At 42.5% G+C, this 24,490-nt stretch overlaps 2 protein-coding genes across 11 annotated transcripts; one reads left to right on the top strand and one right to left on the bottom strand.

Moving 5' to 3' along the window:
• The first annotated feature begins 1,093 nt into the window (after nucleotides 1-1,093).
• On the top strand, nucleotides 1,094-16,405 carry LOC135233664 (alpha-adducin-like). 8 transcript variants are annotated; one of them, XM_064297455.1, is made up of 17 exons: nucleotides 1,094-1,222; nucleotides 3,466-3,671; nucleotides 3,990-4,155; nucleotides 4,286-4,437; nucleotides 4,881-4,961; nucleotides 5,467-5,616; nucleotides 6,216-6,350; nucleotides 6,483-6,581; nucleotides 6,670-6,843; nucleotides 7,584-7,832; nucleotides 9,223-9,318; nucleotides 9,422-9,511; nucleotides 9,614-9,631; nucleotides 11,070-11,156; nucleotides 12,057-12,213; nucleotides 12,844-12,945; nucleotides 13,501-16,405. In XM_064297455.1, exons 2-17 carry the CDS (start codon nucleotides 3,477-3,479, stop codon nucleotides 13,554-13,556), a joined length of 2,007 nt encoding a protein of 668 aa, XP_064153525.1. In that variant the 5' UTR covers nucleotides 1,094-1,222; nucleotides 3,466-3,476; the 3' UTR covers nucleotides 13,557-16,405. The 8 variants fall into 8 exon arrangements, with proteins under 8 accessions (XP_064153525.1, XP_064153521.1, XP_064153527.1 ...); XM_064297451.1 differs by having other exon boundaries at nucleotides 7,584-7,925; XM_064297452.1 differs by lacking the exon at nucleotides 1,094-1,222 and adding an exon at nucleotides 2,144-2,249 and having other exon boundaries at nucleotides 7,584-7,925.
• mfsd10 (major facilitator superfamily domain containing 10) lies at nucleotides 14,597-24,490 on the bottom strand. Of its 3 annotated transcripts, none has more exons than XM_064297460.1 (13): nucleotides 24,340-24,490; nucleotides 23,281-23,448; nucleotides 22,099-22,195; nucleotides 21,812-21,915; nucleotides 21,067-21,225; nucleotides 20,710-20,898; nucleotides 19,097-19,205; nucleotides 18,839-18,950; nucleotides 18,368-18,476; nucleotides 18,051-18,141; nucleotides 17,538-17,585; nucleotides 17,330-17,419; nucleotides 14,597-16,960 (listed from the first exon to the last, which is right to left on the bottom strand). In XM_064297460.1, the coding sequence occupies exons 2-13, from the start codon at nucleotides 23,428-23,430 to the stop codon at nucleotides 16,857-16,859; spliced, it is 1,362 nt and encodes a 453-aa protein (XP_064153530.1). In that variant the 5' UTR covers nucleotides 23,431-23,448; nucleotides 24,340-24,490; the 3' UTR covers nucleotides 14,597-16,856. The 3 variants fall into 3 exon arrangements, with proteins under 3 accessions (XP_064153530.1, XP_064153531.1, XP_064153532.1); XM_064297461.1 differs by having other exon boundaries at nucleotides 23,281-23,451; nucleotides 24,340-24,484; XM_064297462.1 differs by lacking the exon at nucleotides 24,340-24,490 and having other exon boundaries at nucleotides 21,812-21,883; nucleotides 23,281-23,433.

Here is a 24,490-nt window from a genome sequence, read left to right as displayed (position 1 = left end):
ATTTAAAAATTTGTATAATTGATCCAAATTCATATTGATGACCCATTTGGTGCTCTGGCAACTAACAAAAAAATCCCCAGTCCGATCGCTATCTAGCGACACCTGCTGGTTGATCAGACGCCAGTAGACTGCAGTCAAAGCTGCATATGAAAGCTCTTCCTCTGACTGACTGACCCTTTACTGGCTTTAACTTCAAATGAGCAATTGAGCTTCTTTTATCACCCAAATATATCTATTTCTGCAAATAACTTTGCTTATTTAATTTGTTGCACAAAGATAAATTTTGATGTGAAAAAAGCTCAGTCACTCTAAGAGGGTAACGATAAGTCTTGGGTGGTTTTCAGAAAAAGGTGAAGTAGATGCTTCAGTCATAATAGCGAACAGTATTTACAGTATACTGTGATTCTTATAAAAATACGCCTACATTGTAGTATTTTCCCCTTAGCCTAACTAGCACTACCTCAAAAGTAGGATACCAGCGGACACTAAAACACTAGGTTAATGAAAAAGATTTGCATGGAAGGCTTTGCATGCAGTGATTACAACGATATAACTTCGGCTGCGCACTCAGACCGCCCCTCCTATCCGTTTCAGCGAGAAGCAGAAGGGATATGGCCGAGCTGATAGATTTTCTGTCCTGGCAAATAATATTATTCACCGGCAGTAGTATTCTGCTTGGAAGGGAACGCGATGACATTTTGTTAAACCTTGTTACAAGTGAGGTATTGCTCAAAATAAAAAATAAAAAAAACATATTTTTGAAGTTGCTGATGCATAGGCAGCCAACAGAGTATTCTGTTAAAAATGCAATCGTGATAACAAAACCGACAAATCGACTGGGTAGCCTGCTTCTGGCTAATTCTCAATATAATATTTATGTTTGAATATTTATATAAAAAATGCTATATTAAAATGTTCGATCTCAATCAGTCCGCTAAATTCCCACCAGACGATAATATGAGTACTTGCCGGCACCATTCTCAGTTGACTTGCATTATAATACGTGCATCTTGTCAGTTTTTTTGACGATCTTTGTGCGAGGCCAGCCCCACGTACTGCTGCCACACCCAGTGAGGGCAGAGGCGGAGCAATGCTGACGCGACAGCTTAGGGCAATCAGAAACACCCCCCCCCCCCCCAAAAAAGCAGCTTTATAGGGAAGGTGCAGCTGCTTTAACTCCTGACGAAGAGCCTAGGAAGTTTTTTCCCCCATATTAAACAGGGTAAGATGCACACTAAAATGCATGCATTATGTTTGTTATCCATACCTGTTACAAAAATTATGTGAATTATTTATCCACATTTTTGTGCGCATCGTTGGGTAAGGTGGCTAACCAGCAGTGCACGAGCTAACATTGGCTGTCTCACGGCAGGAACGATAGCACTCGTGATCAAAATGCAGTATTGCTAGTGGAACCGAGGGGCGTGTGTGCTGCAGGTTTTTGTACTTTTCAGAAATGCATACAAATGTAGATTGTTGCCCCGATCTGTACCTTATCAGACAGACTGGCAAGCAAGTGCATTATGCAGCTAAATAGAGATGTTATGGAAAGCCAGCTAGCTAAAACACCTGCTTTGATGCATTTTTTTATTTTGGGGGCCGAGGTTGCAAACTCACGTGTTTGACTTCATTTTATGCACCAATATTGCTAGTCTTCCATCATTATTCACTTCTACTCTTAATTGAAATAATCGATAAATTGTATTATCAGTTAACCAGCTTAGGTGTAGTTTTGATAGTTCCTATACAAGGTAGCCTTGTTCACCCTGCTCCCATTCTCATGCAGTAGCCTACTCAGGATATGGAGTCTGTCCTCTGCCGCAACTATCATAGCTGCCATTTGGAGGAAAAAAATCCCTTTGGCGTCTTGGTTTCTCCTGAAAAAAATGAGACACTGGCCCACTGGTTACCAGACACGGGTCATCTCGATAGTCGGCCAGATATTAGGGTGTCGTCTCTAATTCACAAACATCTAAGTTCTGTGATCATCGTGTTTCTTATTGGCCTACACACCAAAAAATTACTTTCCTCCAGTCTAGTGATGTTCAGTGATAGTCATAATTTGTTTGAATCTCTGACTTCAGACCTGTTTCCTCTTTGGTAGGGGACCATTCATTTTAAACCAGTCCTGTTGATTCTGAGAAGTCTTTCGGTAGTGAGAGACGCAGGTCAAATACAGCACACGCCCATAAACCGCCCTCTGACCACGTGACTCATACCCCCGCTTGCAAACACAGGAAGAATACAAAGTGAGAATGATTTTTTTGATTAACTGGTCGATTCTTGCTATTTTGGAACCAGTCCCTCTGGTTCTGGTTACAACGGTTTCACACCCATTGTCTGGTGTACTTATCCAATTTTTTTGGGAACTAGTTGGTTGAGTGTATTAATTAACTTGTTACTTTAAAATTTTCACCTGGTCTCCTGTCCACATGTATCTACGCAATATGGCCAAAAGTATGTGGACACCTGACATCCAACATCTCATCCAAATATATGGGCATTAATATGCAGTTGGTCCATCTTTTGCTGCTATAACAACCTTCACTCTTCTGGGAAGACTTTATACTAGATGTTGGAGCATTGCTGCAGGGTTTTGCTTCCATTCAGCCAGACGAGTATTAGTGAGGTCGGGCACTGATTGGATGATTAGGCCTGCCTCGGAGTTGGCTTTCCAATTGATCCCAAAGGTGTTGGATAGGGTTGAGGTCAGGGCTCTGTGCAGGCCTGTCAAGCTCATCCACATCGTTTTTATCAAAACCATTTCTACATGGACCTTACTGTATGCACAAGGGCATTGTCATGCTGAAACAGGAAAGGGCCTTCCCAAAACTGTTGGGGAAGCACAGAATTGTCTAGAATGTGATTGAATGCTGTAGCATTAAGATTTTCCTTCACTTGAACTAAGGGTCCTAGCTCAAACCATAATAAACAGCCCCAGAGATACTTTTGGTCATATAGAGTATGTACTGCATGTGTATGTTTGTATTTGTTTGTTTTCTTCAATGTCTGCATTTTATTAGCTTTGTTAGCTAAAGCATGAGATTTAAAATTCAGAGTAGTGCCTTCCAGAGAGAAATAAAATCATCCAATCATCTTGTTTGGAAGGAAACTTGATTCTAAACCTTTTGCTTAATTTTCATTGTCAGCATAGAATTATGTATATGGTAAATGGTAAATGGACTGCATTTATATAGCGCTTTTATCCAAAGCGCTTTACAATTGATGCCTCTCATTCGCCAGAGCAGTTAGGGGTTAGGGGTTAGGTGTCTTGCTCAAGGACACTTCGACATGCCCAGGGCGGGGTTTGAACCGGCAACCCTCCGACTGCCAGACAATCGGTCTTACCTCCTGAGCTATGTCGCCCCTAGTATATGTATATAGGCGAACAAAAGAAAATACTTTTAAACATTGTTTTTCTTTGTGTGAAAGGGTTACTGTTCTTTCCTGCTGTTTTGATATCAGACTCTGCTGTGATGGACGGTGGTTCCAGTGATGGGGAGGTGACAGTCCTGCCCCAAACGACAGCCCCACACCAAGAGCGCTACTTCAGCCGTGTAGATGAGAGCAGCCAGGAGCTCCAGCGAGAGAGGAACATCACTGCCAACTTGCGGCAGGACCTCAACATCATGGAGCACACGAAGAGAGTTTCCATGATACTGCAGAGTCCGGTCAGCCTCACAGAAAACAACAAGTGCATCTCCACTTCCGTTTGTACACGAGTAGACCCAAGGTCAACTTTGAAGACCTTGAATTTAGAATGACTGCAACTTTACAGTGAAATATTATAGAGGTCTCAACTCATTTCTTAACAGTAAAACTTGCAATGAAGTTTGAATAAGAGTGTATCTGGCAGAAGTGAGTAGCTGTTCCAAAATGGCCCCCAGTGCAAGGTGGCTTGTTGAATTTGCAGTATGAAGCATGCATGCAAGCATCTGTCTGACCCTCAGCAAGACTGAGTTTTAACACCATGCTCTCTGGGGTTGCAGGTCTTCTGTGATGACCTGGAGACTCTGATACAGGACCAACTGAAAAAGGGGAATAACCCAACCAACCTACTTGCCCTCCAGCAGATTGCTGACTTCATGACCACAACAAGCGTGCCAACCATGTGCCCTGTGGCCCCACAGGGTGGCATGGCTGCCCTCAACATGAGTGAGTCTTTCCCTCTCTATGCTGACTCCACCATTCGGGCAATATGTCAGAACCTCACTCTTGAACATATCCTGGTAGGTCTTGTGTGACGCTTGCCGTTGGTGACGGCACCATTATGCGTGGCTTGCAGGTCTTGGGATGGTGACCCCAGTGAACGACCTGCGGGGCTCAGAGTCCATCGCCTATGAGAAAGGGGAGAAACTCCTGCGGTGCAAACTGGCGGCTTTCTACCGGCTCACCGACCTGTTCGGCTGGTCTCAGCTGATATACAACCACCTTACAGTATGCCGCTTCATATCTGAGGATATAATTACAGATTCCTGTTTTTCAGTTCTCTTGGTTCCCATCCTTCTCAGATATATGCTGTATACCACAGGGGGTTGTGTAAAGGAGTTCCCTTGAGTGCTCTTCATAGCCATGGTGTTTACAAAAGTTTGTGCACCCATGTTCAAATTGCATGTTTTATTGATTTTATATGTGGAAAGGGGTTAACACAACCTCTGCATGGAACACGTAAATTTAACTTCACATATTTCTGTACCTTCTAATACACAATTACTTTTAATTTGCTGAATTTAAATGTAGTATGTGCTAAAGTTTGAGCTTGGAACACACACGCGCACATACACACAGCCTTTGTAGAATGTCGTGTAAGAAGAGTTAAGCCATTTATTTCAGTGATTCTTCCTTAGTTTGTATAATAATCCCAATGCCTTGTGTTGCAGGTCAGACTGAGTTCTGAGCAGGAGCACTTCCTGATTGTCCCCTTTGGGCTTCTGTACAGTGAGGTCACAGCATCAAGCCTGGTACGATTTTCCCTTGCTGCCATCTACTGTAAGCCTAATGTAGCATAATGTAGCTAAATCATCAAAGTGTTTTTTCTAAGTGTTGACTGCCAGGCTTTTGGGGATGTGCTTATTCTGGTGGCTTAAACTGGAGGGTTGCATTGTGGTGGCCTAAATACTCAGTCACTTTATCCCTAAGATTAGAGATTGATTTGTGTTGGTAATCCAGGAAATGTGTTCACATGTTTAAGCATGTCTCTTCCAGCATGTTATTTTTTCATGTTTTGTCTGTTTGAACACCATAACTCATTGTAAATATTGATGTGAACAACAGTACAATTGCATCACAAATAGCATGAAACGTGTGTCCTTTCGATTGGCAAGCCATAAGTTGTGTTCTTTATTTTTCATGTACAGCATGACTTTTGAACGAAGCCTTTTTTGTGATGAACACTTTATAAATTTCATATATATAGCGAACCACCTACCACCATCTGAAACCGATGTTGTCCTAAAACTGTTGCAGGTGAAACTGAACATGCAGGGGGAGGTAGTGGACAGGGGGAGCACCAACCTGGGGGTCAACCAAGCCGGGTTCACTCTCCACTCCGCCATTTACACGGCTCGCCCGGACGTCAAGTGCATCGTCCACATCCACACGCCTGCCGGAGCAGCAGTATGTCTTCTTCCTGTTTCAGCACTGTCACTTCCTGTTTCAGTGGCACACAGGTTGTCTGGTTCACTGTCAGGTTTGTGGAACTAGTCTGAGGTGATATGTGCTTTGTGACAATATGCACTATCCTGCTGGATGTATCCACTTGTAAAAGGGTAGACGGTGGCCATAAAGGGATGCACATGGTCATATACTCCGTGCTTATATTTGAATACAAACTGGCTGTTTAAGCAAGGATTGGTGTTCTCTAATTTGTTGCAACAATTCTAAATCCTACAGCAAGTGGACGCACTTGCTGATCTGCTACACTGTTTATGACACTGGTTTTCTTTTTTGGTCAGCTAATTAAATGTTAGCATGTATGGTATAAGGGGAATGATCTGCTCCATGCTGTGTGGTTCCTGCCACATTAGCACCCCAGGCTTGTATATATGCATCTCATGAGGTTTATACCTTACATATATAAACTATTGTCCTCACAGATGCATTACTAAATGCCTACTACCGTGTGTTATTTGGTTCAGCTCGCTAATAGTTTATGAAGCTTTGCATTATAATCCTTTGCCTGTGTGTGGGTCTCAGAGCATTTCCTGTTCTCCCAGGTGTCAGCCATGAAGTGTGGCTTACTGCCCATCTCCCCAGAAGCACTGTCCCTGGGGAAAGTGGCCTACCACAACTACCATGGCATCCTGGTGAATGAAGAGGAGATACAGAAGAACCTGGGGCCTGAGAGCAAGGTACCAGTGCTCATACAGTTCAATTAAAATTAAATTTTACATATCTATGTATAGCATATTTTACATGTATAGCACTTTTTATGGAGACGCTTGTCAGAAAGACGCCACTTGAGCAGTTCTGTTGTCTTTCAGGTTCTTATTCTGCGAAACCGTGGCTTGGTGTCTGTGGGAGAGACTGTGGAAGAAGCCTTTCACTACATCCACAACCTGGTCACTGCATGTGAGATACAGGTGGGAACACACCATCTGATGGCAGTGATAATTATTCTTATCATTGTATAATTATTCTCACTTTTAAAGGTGGGTCTTTGGGTTCCAGGTGCGTACTCTAGCCAACATGGGAGGCCCTGATAACCTGGTCATGCTGGACCCAGTGAAGTACAAAGCCCGACTCCCTCTCTCCGAGACCCAGAGCAGTGCGGACACTGCCCATCCCAGCTGGCAGCTCGGGGAGCAGCAGTTTGAGGCTCTGATGAGAATGCTGGATAATCTGGTAGGAATGCTGGGAGGGTAAAACCTGTCTCCACTAGCCTGTCTCTGCCTGCCTGTGCTCAACATGGGTGTGTCTGTCTGCATTTCAATACTATTTCTACATTTGTGCTCCTGTTTAAATCAGGCAGGGTTTTTTGATAGCCAGCTGTACCTGCAACAAATTTACATTAAATATTAATATATTGCTTATTTTTGCTAAGTTTTTGTATTAAATAAATTGATAAAAGTGGCAAACGGTGTGCCTGAGGAAAAAAGAAAAATTAGCAGCTGTGTAGTGTTGCAGCATTGCTATTCTGTGACTCAATTTCGCGTTGGGCAATTTCCCCGTTGTGGGAGCCTGTTTCCTGTGTGCTGGAAAGGAAGCGTCTAGCGATGTCCTCTTCCATTTAGCTCAGTTCTTCTTGGCACCAGAAAACGTAAATATTGCTACATTTGTACTGCAGTAACAATGGAGGACAATATATTAAAATGAATGTATGGTGACAATCACCCTTTAATTGTAAAACAGCAGATAATTATTTGCAAGTTCACTTCCAGTGAAAAATGTAGTAGCCATCGTGAAGATGGCTGAATCAAGTAAATGATTTTGTTATGCACAATGTGATGCCGAATAATTCACAAAAGGCTCATAATAATTAAATGCACTAATTCCAGCATAAAGCAAAAAAAAAACATTTCTGGCGTTCAAGGTAAAGGTAGTGGAACTGAATACAGTGGATGTAATGTATCTTTTGTTTCTAGGGTTACAGAACAGGATACCCGTACCGCTGCCCCGCGCTGCGCCAAAGAGGGAAGAAATACAGCGATGCGGAGCCGCCTCCCTCTGCCGCGCGCTTGTCCTCTGTGGAGGACTTCAGGTCGGGTCTGCAGACCCCTCTCAAACAGGGCTTTCAGAGGCCGCAGGGAGACCGGGCCGCGAGGCTGCAGGCGGGCCGGTCCGGTCCGGCCTGGGAAGACGGGCTGAGCAGCAGCCCCGGGGGGTCGGCTCAGGTGTGGACGAGCATCACGCGCGGTCACGTGAAACCCCTTCTGCGCTCTCTCTCCGCGGGCGTCTGCGTGCCCAGCTGCATCACCAGCTGCTTGGTCTGTGCCTCTCTTACTGTTCTTACTGCACGTAGAGCCAGTCAGGGCAGAGGCTTTACTCCCTGCGTGCTTTGAGGACACGGTATGCTCAGCCTGTCCAGACGAACCTTGTGCTCTGTTCAGCAGGCTGTACTGTTTGCCATCAGACTTTCTGTGTTGTAGTTTGAAAGTTGGGCTTTTACTGCGTAAAACTGAGACTGATGGGAGGTGAAGTTAAAAATATACTTTATTGAAAGCAGAATTTCTCTAACAGTATATGATACAAAGATATGATGCTACAGCATATAGTTAATTGGTTTAGACATATCTAACATTACAATTTATTTGATATTTTGAAGAAACATTAAGTCAATGTAAAATCACTTCTTGTTGTTCTTCAAAGCATCAGGGTGTTCTTCCGGCCCATTGCATGTGGGGGTGCATGTTTCAGATGCTCATGGTTTCTTTTCTGGGGGGCCAACAGGGCACAGTATGACAGAAGGGTCATTTGTGCCTGGGGGGGGGGCAGGGTAAATACTGACCTGCTCAGCTTAATGCTTTCTGTCTGCTGTTGTTTGTGTCAGTGCTGGTGCTAAGGTGACACACCCTGGTATATATTGTAAGGTGAAGGGAATATTTGAAGAATGACCTGGTGATCCAGTGATCCAGTCCAGATGTTCACAAGGGCTGAGAAGAATATTCTGCTGTAACCCCAGACTGGTATCCCCAGGAAACAAGCACAAACTAAGAAGCTCCTATTACACAGATGGCATACCAATTGATACTGATCAAACTTGCTGCTAAATATAAGGAAAGTATTTCTTTGTTCTAAGCCAGTGGTTCACAACCCTGTTCCTGGGGACCTACTGTCCATACTTAAGTTAAATAAAATAGACATAGATAGATATAGATGTATTCTGTGTCAGTGTGAGGCATTTAGTCCTCCTTTGACTAATTAAAAGCAAAAGCACAAGGAGGGGCCCCACACAGAGCAGCATGATGCTGAGCCCTGTGTGAGAAACGCTTTTATTGGTAACTCTTCCAAAAAACTCATTTTCTGGTCATAAAAGGAAGTTTCCATTCCTGTGTATGATGACAAGGATAGATTAAGTTATCTGAATGCAATCTGTCAAAATAAGATTTAGAAGAGCCCATCCTGTATGATCTTGCATCATCATGATTTTCTTTGTCTTTTATTTTTATTTGTTCAAAATGCATGTCTTGTGGCATAACGTTTGCATGTCAATGTTGTATTTTCTTGTTCTGTATTTGTGGCAGAATTTAGCAAATTGTCTTTCTCTCTATCATGTGGTTGCAGTGGACCAAAGAGGATGCTCTTCGGCAGCCAGCAGTGGCCAATCAGTTTGTTCCCCTGAACACGAACCCGAAAGACGTGCAGGACATGAGGAATAAGGTCTGGTGTAGCCTGGGGCTGCTCTGTCCCTCACACCCTAAACATTACAGATCTGGACATGCGAGCATTCTTCATACACACCTGTATATTTACTCTCACCCAGATCCGTGAGCAGAACCTTCAGGACATTAAAACGGCAGGACCTCAGTCCCTGGTGCTGTCTGGAGCTGTGATTGAACGCACCCTCATTCAGGTGAACCACCTGCCCCTCTCCGCTCGTTCCCTAATTCAGCAGTTTGTGTCTCTCAACCCGAGTGCTCCGACAGGTAACCTTGCTCTTATTCTTTGACTGCAGAGAGAAACAGTCTGGCAGGTGAGTGGCAGAGCTAAGCGCATACATTACCCCACCCAGGTGCCCAGGTGCCCAGGTGCCCCATCATGTCTGTTCCCCCGCTGTGTCTGATTTCATCAGCCTCTGATTAGAATCGCTCATGTGCCGTATACTGAGCATGCTAAAAGCAGACTGTGGTGTAATATATCATATACTGAGCATGGTACAAGCAGACTGTGGTGTAATATGTCATATACTGAGCATGCTAAAAGCAGACTGTGGTGTAATATATCATATACTGAGCATGCTAAAAGCAGACTGTGGTGTAATATATCATATACTGAGCATGGTACAAGCAGACTGTGGTGTAATATGTCATACTGAGCATGGTACAAGCAGACTGTGGTGTAACACTGCATGTGTGAAACCAAGATTTATCTCCTCAAGCTTCTGTTTGCTCTCTTTAATAAACATCCATTATTTAATGCTTGATTATCATTCATTATTAGTCAGACTTTTGAAAGGGTTTTAAGTTAGTTTGTCAGTTTGACAAGTATTGAGGACGGCAGTGACAACAGCTTGTAGTGCCTTATTTGTGGTTGTTCATGTGTTATATAACTGACATTCTTATATGCTTGTCCTTAATTATGGTGACTTTCCCTTTTATACACTTAAAACTTTAGAGAAACTGGAAGTTATGAGCTTTATGGACTGGGATATAACTTTGAATTATATATAAAATGACATGGTCTTTTTACATATGTAGAATAGTTATGTCTTAAGGTCCGTGGTCAGTTATAGGCGCAATGTGGGTGGGAACCCTGCAGAAACACAGGTTTCAAGACCGAGATAAAAATCTGGTGCAACATGGAAGGAAGTGGGAAACTGCTGAAAATGAAAAGGGGTCTGTCTGTCTCCTAACTAAATTCTGTACAGATGGGTGCTTGCTAAGGCTCCCCGAACCCTCTACTGTTTCCCTGTTATTCCCCAATCTCAGCTGCTGTTGGGTTAGAGTTAGGGGTTATTGCAATCAGTCAACACATTATTAGATTTATTAGGGTGGAGAGCCTGTTGCTCATGACGGTGTTTTCTGTGGATGTTCTCAACCCCTTTAAAAATATTTCCTTACATTAAATCAGTCCACACATTTGACACATGTAAAGTGAACTCTGCAATCTTATTCATCTCTTGCATGTTAGGCCTTTAGATAAATTATTTCAGTAGCTTACAAAAATGATGTTGAAACCTCTTCCTTCCATATTTGGAAAGACATATTGAGCTTTTAAAGCAGAAGTAGCTCATCTTTGTGATTGTGAGTGTGTAACCTTGGAACCAACTGCCCATTACCCATACCCACCTCTGTCTCTACACACCTCCATGTGCTCAGTCTGCATGCTGTTTGTGTGCACGTGTGTGTGCATGGTGGTGCGGTGTGAACTACGGGATCTCTCTTCATGGTTCACACACTTTACTGTTGCAGGATGCTCCCCTTTCTGACTGTACGGACTCTATTGATGGGCTCGATCTCTGTGAGCAGACCAATAGCCCTGCTAAATCCATTAGAAAGGTATTTACTGCCATAACCCTGCCATAACGCTGCAGTACTGTCCTTTTGGTTTGTTCTTAAGCCCAAAATTCAACCCCTACCCATACCCCCACCCCCAGTCTAAAAACTGTCAGAACTAGCCAGTTTTTCTTTTTTTAATCCCAACTTTTTAAAATTTTCTCAATCGGGAATGCTACGTCATATTTTTGTGCCACTCTGCAATACCCTCTGTAAGTTCAGGCAAGTGTGAACAAACATTCATTCTTGGAAGTAAACTGAAAACTAAGTGCTCAAAACAATGTGACTCCAAATAGAGTGGGACTGGGCAGAAGCCTTTAGTACAGAAGGGGCACACTGGCACAGAGCAGGAGAATGGGCATAAGCCTTTAGTACAGAAGGGGCACTCTGGCACAGAGCAGGAGAATGGGCAGAAGCCTTTAGTACAGAAGGGGCACACTGGCACAGAGCAGGAGAATGGGCATAAGCCTTTAGTACAGAAGGGGCACTCTGGCACAGAGCAGGAGAATGGGCAGAAGCCTTTAGTACAGAACAGACATGTGAAATGCCAACTGGTTTTGAGCGCATGGGTCTTCATCAGGGCGTAATGAGAGGGGTGAACCAGAGTTCATGGCAGTGATCACATTTATAGCCGAGTCTGCACTTCAGATACATGCTGTCAATTAAGCAGTTGCATAGGTTTAAACCCACCACACATCGGTATGGCAGAGTCTGTTCACAAACAATCACCTGACAACAAGATACTCATAGAAGTTTTGAAATCACTTTCATCATTTAATCCCAGATAGACCAATGCATCAACCTGAAACTACAGAGCCAGGTAGAGCAAATGAATAAAATCCATTATTAAAGAAAAAGCAACTGATTGGAGGCTGAGTTAGTCCTGTTCTTCTTGGCCTATAGGGCGAGCTGGTGACCGCATCGAAGGCTATTATCAAAAAGGAGTACCAGCCGTGCGTAATCGTGAGTAAGGCCGGACCAAACCCCTTCAACAAGCTGTCAGACCAGGAGCTGGAGGACTACTGCAAGGAGGTTGAGCGCAAACAGAAGGAAACTAAAGGTAAGCCATCTCGAAAATATAAAGATCATTTTTGTTTTATGTTATTATTGTGTTCATTACATATTAGATTTATTATGTCAAAAAGACAAATTGTTGCAAAATATTTAATTAATTGTCAGAAAATCTGTTTGTCAGTGCAGTGTTTCCATAATTTGTGCCAGCACTGTCTGGCAGGAAGGTGAATATGTGGGCACTGGGACAGAGTGGGCACTGGGACAGAGTGGACGTAGAGTCTAAGGATCCCATAACAGCCCTTTATGATCAGTGAAAGCACACCCGTTTGAATGTTTTTATTGAATCAAATTTTGAGTTGGTGGTCACTGAGAAAATATATTTAGCCATAAACATGGTTTGCCATTAGATGGCAGGGTTGGTGTGACTGAGTTCTGAAATCCATCTGTCATGAGAAATTGATATAAATTAATAAAAAGCTGTTAAAACTACTGGATTTGGAAATGAACTTTTTCAACAAATTCTCCATTCCCGTCAAATCCATACCAGTTATTCCAAAATAATTGGTTATTCATAAAAGCCCAGTTAAAATGATCCTTTGTGTATATTTTCTATACTTAAAATTAAGAAAGGAAAATAAAGTTTTGATACTGACAGGATTTATTGAAATGCCTACAGACCATTTACTGGAAATAGAAAATTTACTGGAAACAGAGAAAGAAGCGAAAGATGAAATCCTGAAGCAGGCACCCCCCAGCACTCCATTCAAAGCAGAGGAAGGTATGTTTTTACTGCCTGATCTGTGGTGGCAAATCAGCAGCCAAACCTGCAAGGAAGAAAACGAGACTCCTACACGCAGAATCTCTCCTCGCGAGCGGAAGGCACTCGTGAGCTCTTCATGTGAGCAAAACATTCTCACACAAGTATTCCCTTCACATGAGTAGATGATGTGGACTGATGCTGCTTCAATAACATTCAGGGTATGGTCAATGATATAGTTCTCTCTCAGCCACTTGCATTGTCAAGAATAGCGTTTTAGCATTTTAAAATGAGTTTTGATCGATATAATTCAGGCTTTGTTGATGCTGTTTGTAGATTGATGTGGGTTCATTTCAGGATTTACAGTCGATGCATCAGCTAATGCATGATGTTGCTCTTGCAGGTGATGTACGGCAAACAGTTCTGTCATGAACTGCTTCATTTTCTTTGGGCCTCCTGTTCACTTTGTTTACTTTCACCAAGGAGCAGTCTGTACAGTTTATATAAAATGTGGTGAACATTGGATGACAGTTGCAATGGTACAGCACGTGTAATCCTGCCTTATTCTGTGCGCAGAGTCCCTGCAGGAAGAGAACCAATTGGATGAGAGCAGCATAACCACTTCACAATGACCTCTGACCCTGGATGAGCCCCCTGAGGCCCCTGTAGTCTGACTGCTCGGGAACCTCTACCCCAGCCTGAGCACCAGGAACCTACATCAACGTTGGCCAACCTCGACAGCCAGGAGAAACTCGCTGACCAGGGCAGCAACAAGCATCCAGCTGGTCCCCCTCCACAAATACAAGCATCCAGCTAGTCCCCCTCCACAAATACAAGCATCCAGCTAGTCCCCCTCCACAAATACAAGCATCCAGCTAGTCCCCCTCCACAAATACAAGCATCCAGCTAGTCCCCCTCCACAAATACTGTACAATCTCTGCACTCTTTCCCTCCAAAGGAGGAACAAGGATCCTAAGGCTGTCTTCTTCACAAAATGCCATGCTTTTATTTGTATATTTTACACTAGTGTTCACCTCCAGTGTACAATGCAGTAGGTTTAAATATGATTTGTAGTGATTGAGTGTAGCTGTGTGGCAGTAGATGCCTTTTTTAGTCCACAATTAGAAGTGAGGATAGATATAATTTCCTTTTTTGAGGTGAATACTGCATCTGTATGCTCATTTTCCACTAGACTGCGTTAGGACTATATTGAAAGTGTCATTTTAAGATCCATAACTTGACCCATAAGGCTGCTAATGGCAGCAGCATTGAGGCTCATGACAGGTTTCTCTTTAGGTAAAAACATAGTTAACGTAATTAACATAAGTTAATTACCTGCTGGCTAAGAGGAGCTACTGCACATTTGCAGGCAAATCCCTGCAAGTGCGCTGTGATTCTGCTTCAAGAAAAACATTTCATTGATGATCAGTTTTAGGCATGAGGAGTGCATGAAATGTAGAAATTAAACCTTTGGAGGAAAATGGTTATTGGCCACATTCACAACATGGGATAATTGTAGAGTTCGTGCAAGTTCAAATTTAAGTTCAGTTTAGATCATATATCACAGGTACTGAAGACACAGATGCACCAATTTAAACAGAAGTAAGGAACTTTTTTACGGTCTATTATTTTTGTAAATCAAGCATCAACAACTTTGGAAATGATCGTTAGATTTGTTTTTTTTAAGTGAGGCCCCAGGAATGTTCAGTATCTTTTATTTCAGTATTTGGTTACATTCGTGTTAGTCGGTTCCTTAGGAGTGCAGAGAATATCACTTCCTCCATGTTTCTCCACTAATGGCCAGTTGGGGAAGGGGGACATTTTAAAAATCCAGGAAATCGGTTGCTGGTGGGTTTCAACTCTTCGAACAAAAGTTAGAAAATGGTTAGATATCTTTGGAATCATTAGTGTCCATCATATCCTGAAAGTGTGGAAGTCTCTGAATCTCAGATTGTGAGAACAATGGAGGCATCTCTTTTGTCTAGTTTTTCAGGTATGTTCATAAATGCATAAACGCTCTGCCATTTAAAGCCGAAAGGGAGATGGTGTCTGAGCACGGACTGTGAGGTTTAAGCTCAGAATTTATTGCCTTTCTGTGATTGTCCATCTTGAGTTTTCCTGCAAATAGGAAGGCTTTGACTTGGCTGGATTGTGTGCTGAGTAAATTCATTAACCTCAAATATCAGACAGTGTAATCCAGATAAAAATGGTGGACGTGCAGGTATTTGTGCTGGGTGTAGACACCATATATTACAGCTGTAATTATGCAAAAACGGTGGCTTTTTACTTGCACTCACAAAAAAGGAAAAAGGTACTTCACTAGTTGCTACTGGCAGCCACTGTACTGGCAGCCTTGAGCTAGTCCTTTTTAAAACTATTATCATTATTATTATTATTTAGGGGCCCAAGCATTGTATTTCTTGGTTTTGTTGATTTTCTTCCATTGATTTTCACAGTTCTGGAAAAACTACCAGATGGTTTTTACCAGACTGCACATTGATAGAGGGGTACACCAAATGACAATTGAGTGATTTTGGCCCCAGTTAAACACTTAGTGCTACTACATCAAATGGTTGAAAATGCTATATTTGACAGGCCATAACTCCTGATCCCTTTGACCTATAATCAGTGTTCTTTTTTCCTAGATTCCTCTCCTTTCATGGAACAGATTTATCCATACGCCAAAAAAGTGTGGTAAGGATTTTTTTGTTGAAAAACCTTAAGTCGATCCCCTTTTAGATGCTTTGACCAATTTGCACAAGACTTGGTAACTATAGCAGTTATTCTTTAATCCCAGGATAAGCAAGGTTGCTACGGGTAACCCCATGCCTGTAGTAAGCCAGTGAATTCGCATGTGGGTGTGGCTCTTTACCAAAAAGCTAATAAATCCCAAAAGGTGATGAAACTATGTGCCTATTTACCGCTCAATCCTTAGGACTGCCCTGAAGTACTATTAAATGTAGTTTTGCAAATGTATTGCCAAGTTATGCAAGTTGTCAGTTTATGCAAAAACATGCCAAATGTGCATCGCCTAGAAACTGTTTTACCTGTTTTTTGTGCAATTAATTATTTTTAAAACTCTTGCCCAACTCATTGTTATAATTTGTCAGTAAGAAAGAAAAAAATAATTCATTAAGTGGTTAAATTCCTAATCTCTATAATACTCATAGTTGTCCCATAAATGTATTTATATTTTGTATGATTAAACAGTTAAGAAACATGTTAAGACCATACAAACAATAATCTGTATGCCTGTACTGTAATATGTTCTGATTTCTGAAATCTTATCTCTGCACAATCCTGTGGCTCCATCATTGTCTTGGACAAAATGTTCCTGTTCAGTGTACAATGCAATCATTTTTTATTTTAAATAAGTCAGTGAAAAAATCGTACCCACTATTTTTTCCTCTTGGACTAAAATGTCTTTAACATTGCAGACTTTCTGTAATAAATATTTCCTTGCCAGTGTTGATGATCAAAAGTGTAGAATGTCTGACTCATCTTTCTGAAAAGTGAGGCTAACATAACGGCACCAGGAAGTGCTTTAAGGAACCACTAATAATTTGCACAAAATATTGATTTCTCATAAATACTGCAAGTCAGGCAGATTATGCATACAATGCAAATTTGTTAACACAATGCCTTTCACAATGCAGTTATTCTGTTCTACAACTGCAATGGTATATTTGCACTACAGTACTGTTTACTGTTTACACACTTTGAGAGCACTGTACATGTTTGCAAAAAGGCTGAGGCCATGACTCTATTTTCCACACATACCAAACCCAAAATATAAACTTTATAGGTCCAAATGGCAAAATTATATTATTATACAACAATATAAAAGCTCCATTATAAAAAACATAATCCGAAGAATGTCTGGTGCAGTGCAAGGGTCCGAGACTCCACCCATCGCTCTGAGACTCCGCCCATCACTCCTCCTTGGACCATCTTTGTCGTCTCAGCAAAGCCAACGGCAAAATGAAAAAGGCAGAACTGACGACAAAGCAGACCTCTGATCCAGCCAACCAGTACACTGGGAAATAAACAACGCAACATCACAGCCAAAATGTTTCAGAAGGCGTTTGTTTTCACAAGTATGTAATATTTAAACATTTGGTAAAAGCGTGGAGACACACCAATAGTAATATCTTTGATTTAATTCAAGAGGGTAAAACTTTAGTTTGAATAACGGAGGGGTTGAAATGCATAGACGCCGAGAACTGAAACCCCCAGGGGCGGGGGGGGGGGGTCTGGATGTATGCCACCCCAATTTTTAAAGAACAGCAGTGAAGTGATCATTTCTGGTGGCACACATGAATATAAACACTGCATACCATCACTCCGTTATCAACACTGAACCATTACCCAGAATTTCATGTTCAGGACAGTACAAAGGACTCACCTGAAGATGCCAAAATAGGACCTAGCGCTCGAGCCAGCGCTCCCAAACTTCGGAGAATTCCCATCACCGTTCCTTTCTGACTGGCTAAACCTGCAGAGGTGGAACAGTCATGTGCTTCCCAATGTGAACAAGTAAAACACGTAAGAAAAGCTAAAGTAGGTGAGGGCAGCAGACTGATGAATGTACTGATTCCATAATCATCCCTCACCATATTCAGAGACCTGGGCTGACAGACATGGGACAACCACTGCAGCAGCTGCAAGGACAGACGGACAAACGGTCAATGACACGGTCAATTACAGTTTATAAACTGCGGGGAACAGAAGGGTCTGTTCTTGCAGGCTTCACAGACAATGACCGCAGGGATGGTTCTAGAAGATAATGAAACCCAAGAAAAGTGTTTGGTTTGAAGCTTCGTAAAATTCTTCTACAACTCTTTCCATGGGTTTCATTGTATAAGTTATCTACCAGAAATCTCCAGTTTAATTCAACTGTCCATTACATTTTTCAGAGTAAATTTAAACTACTGATTATATGCATAAACCATGCCTTTTAATATGTGGAACTTAATCCTTTAGTAATATCCCTTTTCTATTAGCTGTTTTCCTGCTTTACCACCCTTGCCAAAGACAAGTATTTATTTAACAGCGTGATGTTTTTGAATGAACTTAATAACCAAAGATCTGTTTAGTTATCAAAGCAGCATTCAGGTAAAGCTTACCAAATGAGTACAGAAATAACCCAGTGTAGAGCAGAGTCAAATTCCAGGCCAATCCAACGAGGATGAAGGCGGGGATCAATGACATGATTGCCTGGAGGACGGGGACAGGTTTTAAAATGATACCCAGAGCTGACTGCATGTGACATTCTGGTAAATACTGAGCATTATCACAACCACTAGTGAAACTGAAGTAAGACCTTGCCATCCAGATTGCCTAAGCATTTTTCTGCATTATCATATCAACACCAGGATCCTCCATTTTGTTTCATCCCAATGCTGAGTAAACTTTTCAGCATATGAAGTACAGGTGCTTTTACCAGCCTAATGGTCCTGATCTGATGACCTGGTTTGATCCTGCGGGCGTATCCACCCTGGATTACTGCCATGGTGATTCCAATGAAGAAGAACATCTTCCCCTGGTCCATGCTGGAAGACATAAAGATGCCATTTTAACATCAGTTGTGTTATAACAAGGTGCCTGCAAAGTTATTCCATTTATCAACTCCTGTTTGAGTCTGTGAGTGATTCCTATGTTCAGATTTATATCTGCTTTTGATGGATCTCTGGTGCAACCTCAACATTGGGTGATAAAACACAAAATGCATTATATCCTGAACACATTATAAATGTATTCTTCACCAAAATGACTTATGGTTAAGGTTATGCTAAGTAAATAAATTATGACATGCTTCATGGTGAAGTCTAATCCTTACTATGTACTGTGTATTGATGACCACAGAATTTGCTGTTCATTGACTTCCTTCTCCGTTCAGAGAAAAGTTCCATACCTGGTGAACTGGAACCGCTGATGAGTCAGGAAGCTGAGCGTGAACTCCAGTCCAGAGAAGAGAAACAGGTAGGAGAAGTAGACCAATCCCAGTGCTCTCAGATTCTCCATGCCTGACGTCCACCAAAGATAAAGTCACAAGCACTCTTTAAAATGAAATGAAGCTGTGGAGTTGGTTCAGCTACTGAGGAACATAAATCCTGAAACATGTTAAGCACGGGTCAATGACGTGGCTTGGGCAAGCAGGTATGGGACTCACTCTGTTTGGAAGGTGAGTCTTCTCTCCGTGTTACAGCAGAGAAACGGAACAGGGCCACGGGGCTGAGGAGGTCCCTGGTCTCCTGGAAGCCTGAGGACACCGAGGAGACCTGGCAGGAAGCAGCCATTACTGCACTTGCAGTGCCATTAGACAGCACTGCACCATTACTGCGCTTGCAGTGCCATTAGACAGCACTGCACCATTACTGCGCTTGCAGTGCCATTAGACAGCACTGCACCATTACTGCACTTGCAGTGCCATTAGACAGCACTGCACCATTACTGCACTTGCAGTGCCATTAGACAGCACTGCACCATTACTGCGCTTGCAGTGCCATTAGACAGCACTGCACCATTACTGCGCTTGCAGTGCCATTAGACAGCACTGCACCATTACTGAACATGCAGTGCCATTAGACAGCACTGCACCATTACTGCGCTTGCAGTGCCATTAGACAGCACTGCACCATTACTGCGCTTGCAGTGCCATTAGACAGCACTGCACCATTACTGCACTTGCAGTGCCATTAGACAGCACTGCACCATTACTGCACTTGCAGTGCCATTAGACAGCACTACACCATTACTGCACTTGCAGTGCCATTAGACAGCACTGCACCATTACTGCACTTGCAGTGCCATTAGACAGCACTGCACCATTACTGCACTTGCAGTGCCATTAGGTGCCCATACTGCATTGCAGTGCCATTAACAGACGATCTAAGCACTTGCAGACACTAGACAGACAATGCACCATTACTGCACTTGCAGTTTTATTAAAAGAAGATGAATTACTGACTAAGCTGCCAATAGACAATGCACACTGCATTGCTTGATTAGCAATACACCATACTGGCACATCCATTAGCACACTGCACATACATTGATGTGGGCAAAACTGCACCTGCACCAGTTACTGCATGAGGCATTAGACAGCACTGCACCATTACTGCGCTTGCAGTGCCATTAGACAGCACTACACCATTACTGAACATGCAGTGCCATTAGACAGCACTGCACCATTATTGCGCTTGCAGTGCCATTAGCGTTAGCGCCTCTAGCGTTGGCTGTTTGAGTGCGCATGTGCAAGCTTCCGATTTACACAGAACGAGTCTAAAGAATCTGTGCAGAACACTAACAGACAAAATGCACTCACTGAGTGAACTGGCAAGAATTTTATTAAAGAAATGAATATGAATTTAAGTAAATAAAACAGGATTTTTTAAAGGAAGGCTAAGCCTCTGCCTAAATAGACAATCCATCACTGCGTTATTCGCTTTGAATTAGTGCTTTATATTAATTCACCAACCACATGGCACCACCATTTTGTCCATCTTAGTCTACATAGCATGTGTATGGGTGGGGGCAGGGAAACCATTTCTGAGCCTGGGAAACCTCTTTGGCAGCGTTATCTGCGGTATGATGGCTGCATGACCCCAGGCTGCCACACTTCCTTGTTAGTCGAGCACATTCCCATGTTTGTTCAGCAAGCTCTCGTGTTACAAATCAGAACTGGTATACTAGCAAGTTTTTCTTGAATGAATGAATGAACACCTCTATCCAAACAATCCATAATTAAAAAGAAACTATTCCAACAGGTTGCCAAGAGCTCACCTTGGTGTCTTTACGCAGAGTTTCAGGTAGCATGATGAAGATGAAGATTAGGTCTGCTGTGGAGAAGAGCAGTGCCAGGACAGCTGGGCCTAGGTAGAACACCTCTTCCAAACTGGACCTTCGGGCAAAGTAGGCCCCAATCAGAGGCCCTACTGTGAAGCCCATTGAGAAAGCTACACCAATCATCGCCTGGCAACAACACAAACATGCAGAGAGTATATTAGGTGGCGTGATAGCATTCTACTCTGGCTGTAATTCTCAGATTCTGGGCAGAGCGTCTGAGCTCAGTTGAAGGGAAACAGCAGGAAATTGAGGGAAGCTGAGGAAAGTGGGCGCTAAGTCACGCGGCGTCCCTACCATCCCTCGGGTTCGCGCTTTGGGGCAGGACAGGTCCGCCACGATGGCGGTGCAGAGGCTGACGTTCCCCTTGCAGATGCCCCCCACCACTCGGGACAGCAGGAACACGCTGAAACTGCGGGACAAAGCCCACAGAGCGTAGGAAGACATCAGTCCCACCTGTAAGGCAAAGGGCCACACTGATCAGCCCTACCTGTAAGGCAAAGGGCCACACTGATCAGCCCTACCTGTAAGGCAAAGGGCCACACTGATCAGCCCTACCTGTAAGGCAAAGGGCCACACTGATCAGCCCTACCTGTAAGGCAAAGGGCCACACTGATCAGCCCTACCTGTAAGGCAAAGGGCCACACTGATCACCCACACCTGCAAGCCAAAGGGCCACACTGATCACCCAATATGGATGTAAATACCCTTAAATTAAAGCCAACAGTCTGCACGTTAACCTCATATTCATTGTTTCATTCAAATCCAATGTGCTGGAGTTCAGAGCAAAAACAAGTGGTTTTTTTGCATTTAACTTTTGCATTTGACATTTTATGCGAGCAACACCTGTGGAGATGTTAATCGTGGATTTGACATTTACACCAAACATTTTCCAGGACAAATCATTGTTTTCCAGGACATTTGTGCAACTTTCCATAATTTTTCCATTATGGAAAACTGCATCCAAAACTTCCCGGTTTTCCAGGACACATGGGAACGCTGTTTTGTTTGAGTGAAGAATACTGCAGACGGGAATACTCACTGTGGTCAGCATCATCAGGGGTCTCCTCCCATAGTAATCAGACGCTGCACCAGTGAGAGGTGAACTCAGGAACTGCAGCAGAGAGAAGAGGGACCCGATCAGACCTGAGAGGCGAACCAGAGACAGTGGCCACAAAGCATGCCGTCATAGCACAATCATTATAAAATTAGCATGTGCACTACATAGAATTTAAGCACAGATACTGAAGTATGCTGAAAAATATATTCAATTAGACAGCCAGTTTCTATGAGCTACTACTATGGATCACAATTTAAATATTCCATTACCCCCAAAGAGGACTGTGTTGTATTTAGTTTCAGTGGGAGCCTGTACAGTGTCTCTGAACCAATCCACAAGGCTCTGTAGTGACTGATATACAGCATCCTGTGAAAAAATAAAAATAAAAGGTCAAATACAGCAAAAAATACAAACATTGTTTTTAAAAAGGAGTAAATAATGGAACAGTTTAAAGAAAGACTACTCTTTGAATATCCAGGTTTTCCAGGTTTCATGCAAATTCGTCAAAGCATCTAGGAAGGGACTGATTTAGGTATTTCAAATAAATTAAAAATAGCAGAAAATCTAACCACATACACTTCAACATGGCTGAGAGGGGAGGACTCCAGGAAAACAGTCATATTGATGCATTTTCAAGCATTGTAGCACTGCCAAGTTGCCAATCAGATCCAGAATGGCTCATTTTGTGGTAATCCTCTGGCAATGTGCCAAGTTTCATAAAAAGGGAACAAGCGGTTGCGCCAGAGCTGTACAACAGGGTGCCGTGAACCTTTGGTGTTTGGCCCCCCTAATCCCCCCCGACATCGAAAAAAATTGTGACAACTTACAAGTAGCATTTAGCCTTTCATTTTAAACTAGAAAATACATTTCATGCTGTCCTCATAAACCAAGTGAGTTTCAATGGGAAACAGAGATGCAGTTAGGCTTCGGTGTATTTCCAGCGTTTTACAATGGAAAGTAGCTTGTTTCTGTTTAATACCCACTTTTTTGCATATGTGATAACTAGTAACAAAGATAATGAAAGATAACTAACCCAGTCTGTCCATAACTCATAACCTAGGTTAGTAGGGCTGTCTCTGAGGTTCTGAATATGCTATGGTTGTTTGGGCTTGATGTTTTTACTTTATCTTCAGTTCTGCTACACTTGTCGTGTCTTGGCTAGGTCTCAACCACATGCAAAAATAGGTTTTAAATACCAATGAGACACCATAGTAAAATAGTTTATTTAAATTCAAGAAAACTTCTAAGAAGCTTACATTTTACAAATAGCGCATAGAATGCATTAAGGTTTCAAAACCCAGCGAACACAAAATGTTCTCACAATATTAATTGAATATTTTAATGTTATACCTTTGCCACTGCAGCAAAATTGTGAGACCGTTTTTTTCTGTTCGCTGGGAACAGTGGGCATCAGTTTAAAACCGTGGCCCGATCTATGCGGGTCTACTTACTTCAGTTTGTCCATAGTGGTCTAGAATAGAGGGAAGAAGAGGAAGAATTAAAGTGAATCCAAGCAAGTCCAGGAGCAGGGTGCAGAAAACCACCGCAATGACCCGTGAAGAGCCAGCGTCCTCTTCAGGTGAGGTATCGGAGCATTTCATCCTGTCTCTAGAGGTGAGCTGCTGGGAACACGATACATCTGATGAGCGTATTAAAAACATTACGCTTATCTGGAGCACTGACACTCCGAATATTGAATAAGTGAAAATACCCTAATATCTATAAGCTAATATAAACTAAGACTGTAGTTAACGTAGAAATATATATTTTTTCTTAAAGAGACAACTTCTTGCATGTCAGAATCTGTTCTTGTGCCCCGCCCCTTTGTAGAATGATAAACTATAGCTACCAGGAAGTTCCTGCCTATCAGCGAGAGGATAAAAAAATCTTAATTTAAACAAAATGTTTAAAAATGACAGCTTTGTGAACACAAATAGAAATCACTGAATCACACCAAGACATGTAACCCATGATTCCAAAGTACAATAAGGAAATTAGTAGTCTACAAATTTTAGGACTTCCCCGAACCCATCATCATAAACTAACTTGATTTTAGATAAACAATAGGCTATTAAAGCAACAGCCTCGAGGAAAAAGAAACACAGGCAACTAATAAATTAAGCAATATGATTGTTTATGTGAACCCGGAAACTGGTTATCATGCCTATATTTTTGCTTTGGACAGCCTTCAAACTCTTGTTAACTGGCCTATAGTTAAATCATCTTGTAGTGTGTATAGGTTCCAGTCATTGTCATGTACGAAGCCAGGGGTAGCTATCAGCCTATGCGTGTTTTACAAAAATGTAGTCGAGTAATCTAGTTACAGAAGCAGAAGTGTCTAAATTCTTTTGGATATCCCAATAATTCAATTTGTAGCATACTCGAGCATGATCTAGTTTTCGTTTCAGAAATGCGAGTATGGTATGCTTTAAAAACGTGCTATGTTTACAGCGTCCATCCTCGAATTCCAACAGCTAGCTTACATTTTTGTTGAAGACGCATTAGCCTACCTTCAAAACCAGCGGCGTATCTTGGGTTACTCTGTCTCCCACGCTGAACGACGGCACATTCTGTTTTCATAGTAGGCTAATGCATGGCAGAAACTGCCTTCTAATTTCTAAAGACCAGGAAGCGGTTTCCTATTTCATTGGCTTGCAGAGA

This window comes from Anguilla rostrata, chromosome 10, assembly GCF_018555375.3.
Source record: "Anguilla rostrata isolate EN2019 chromosome 10, ASM1855537v3, whole genome shotgun sequence".
NCBI classification, from domain to species: Eukaryota; Metazoa; Chordata; class Actinopteri; order Anguilliformes; family Anguillidae; genus Anguilla; species Anguilla rostrata.
The sequence above is the reverse complement of the archived record's forward strand: the minus strand, read 5'-3'. Positions and strand labels throughout refer to the sequence as shown.

Bases quoted from the DNA above. Each gene is read 5' to 3' on its own strand.
- LOC135233664 (XM_064297451.1), top strand. From the start codon at position 3,477: ATGGACGGTGGTTCCAGTGATGGGGAGGTGACAGTCCTGCCCCAAACG. The intron at 6,582-6,669 runs GTGGGAACACAC...TTTGGGTTCCAG, and splicing joins TCACTGCATGTGAGATACAG to GTGCGTACTCTAGCCAACAT. The intron at 6,844-7,583 runs GTAGGAATGCTG...TTTTGTTTCTAG, and splicing joins TGAGAATGCTGGATAATCTG to GGTTACAGAACAGGATACCC.
- mfsd10 (XM_064297460.1), bottom strand. From the start codon at position 23,430: ATGAAATGCTCCGATACCTCACCTGAAGAGGACGCTGGCTCTTCACGG. The intron at 21,916-22,098 runs GTAATGGAATAT...TTCGCCTCTCAG, and splicing joins CAACACAGTCCTCTTTGGGG to GTCTGATCGGGTCCCTCTTC. The intron at 16,961-17,329 runs GTGAGTCCTTTG...TTTATTTCCCAG, and splicing joins TCCTATTTTGGCATCTTCAG to TGTACTGGTTGGCTGGATCA.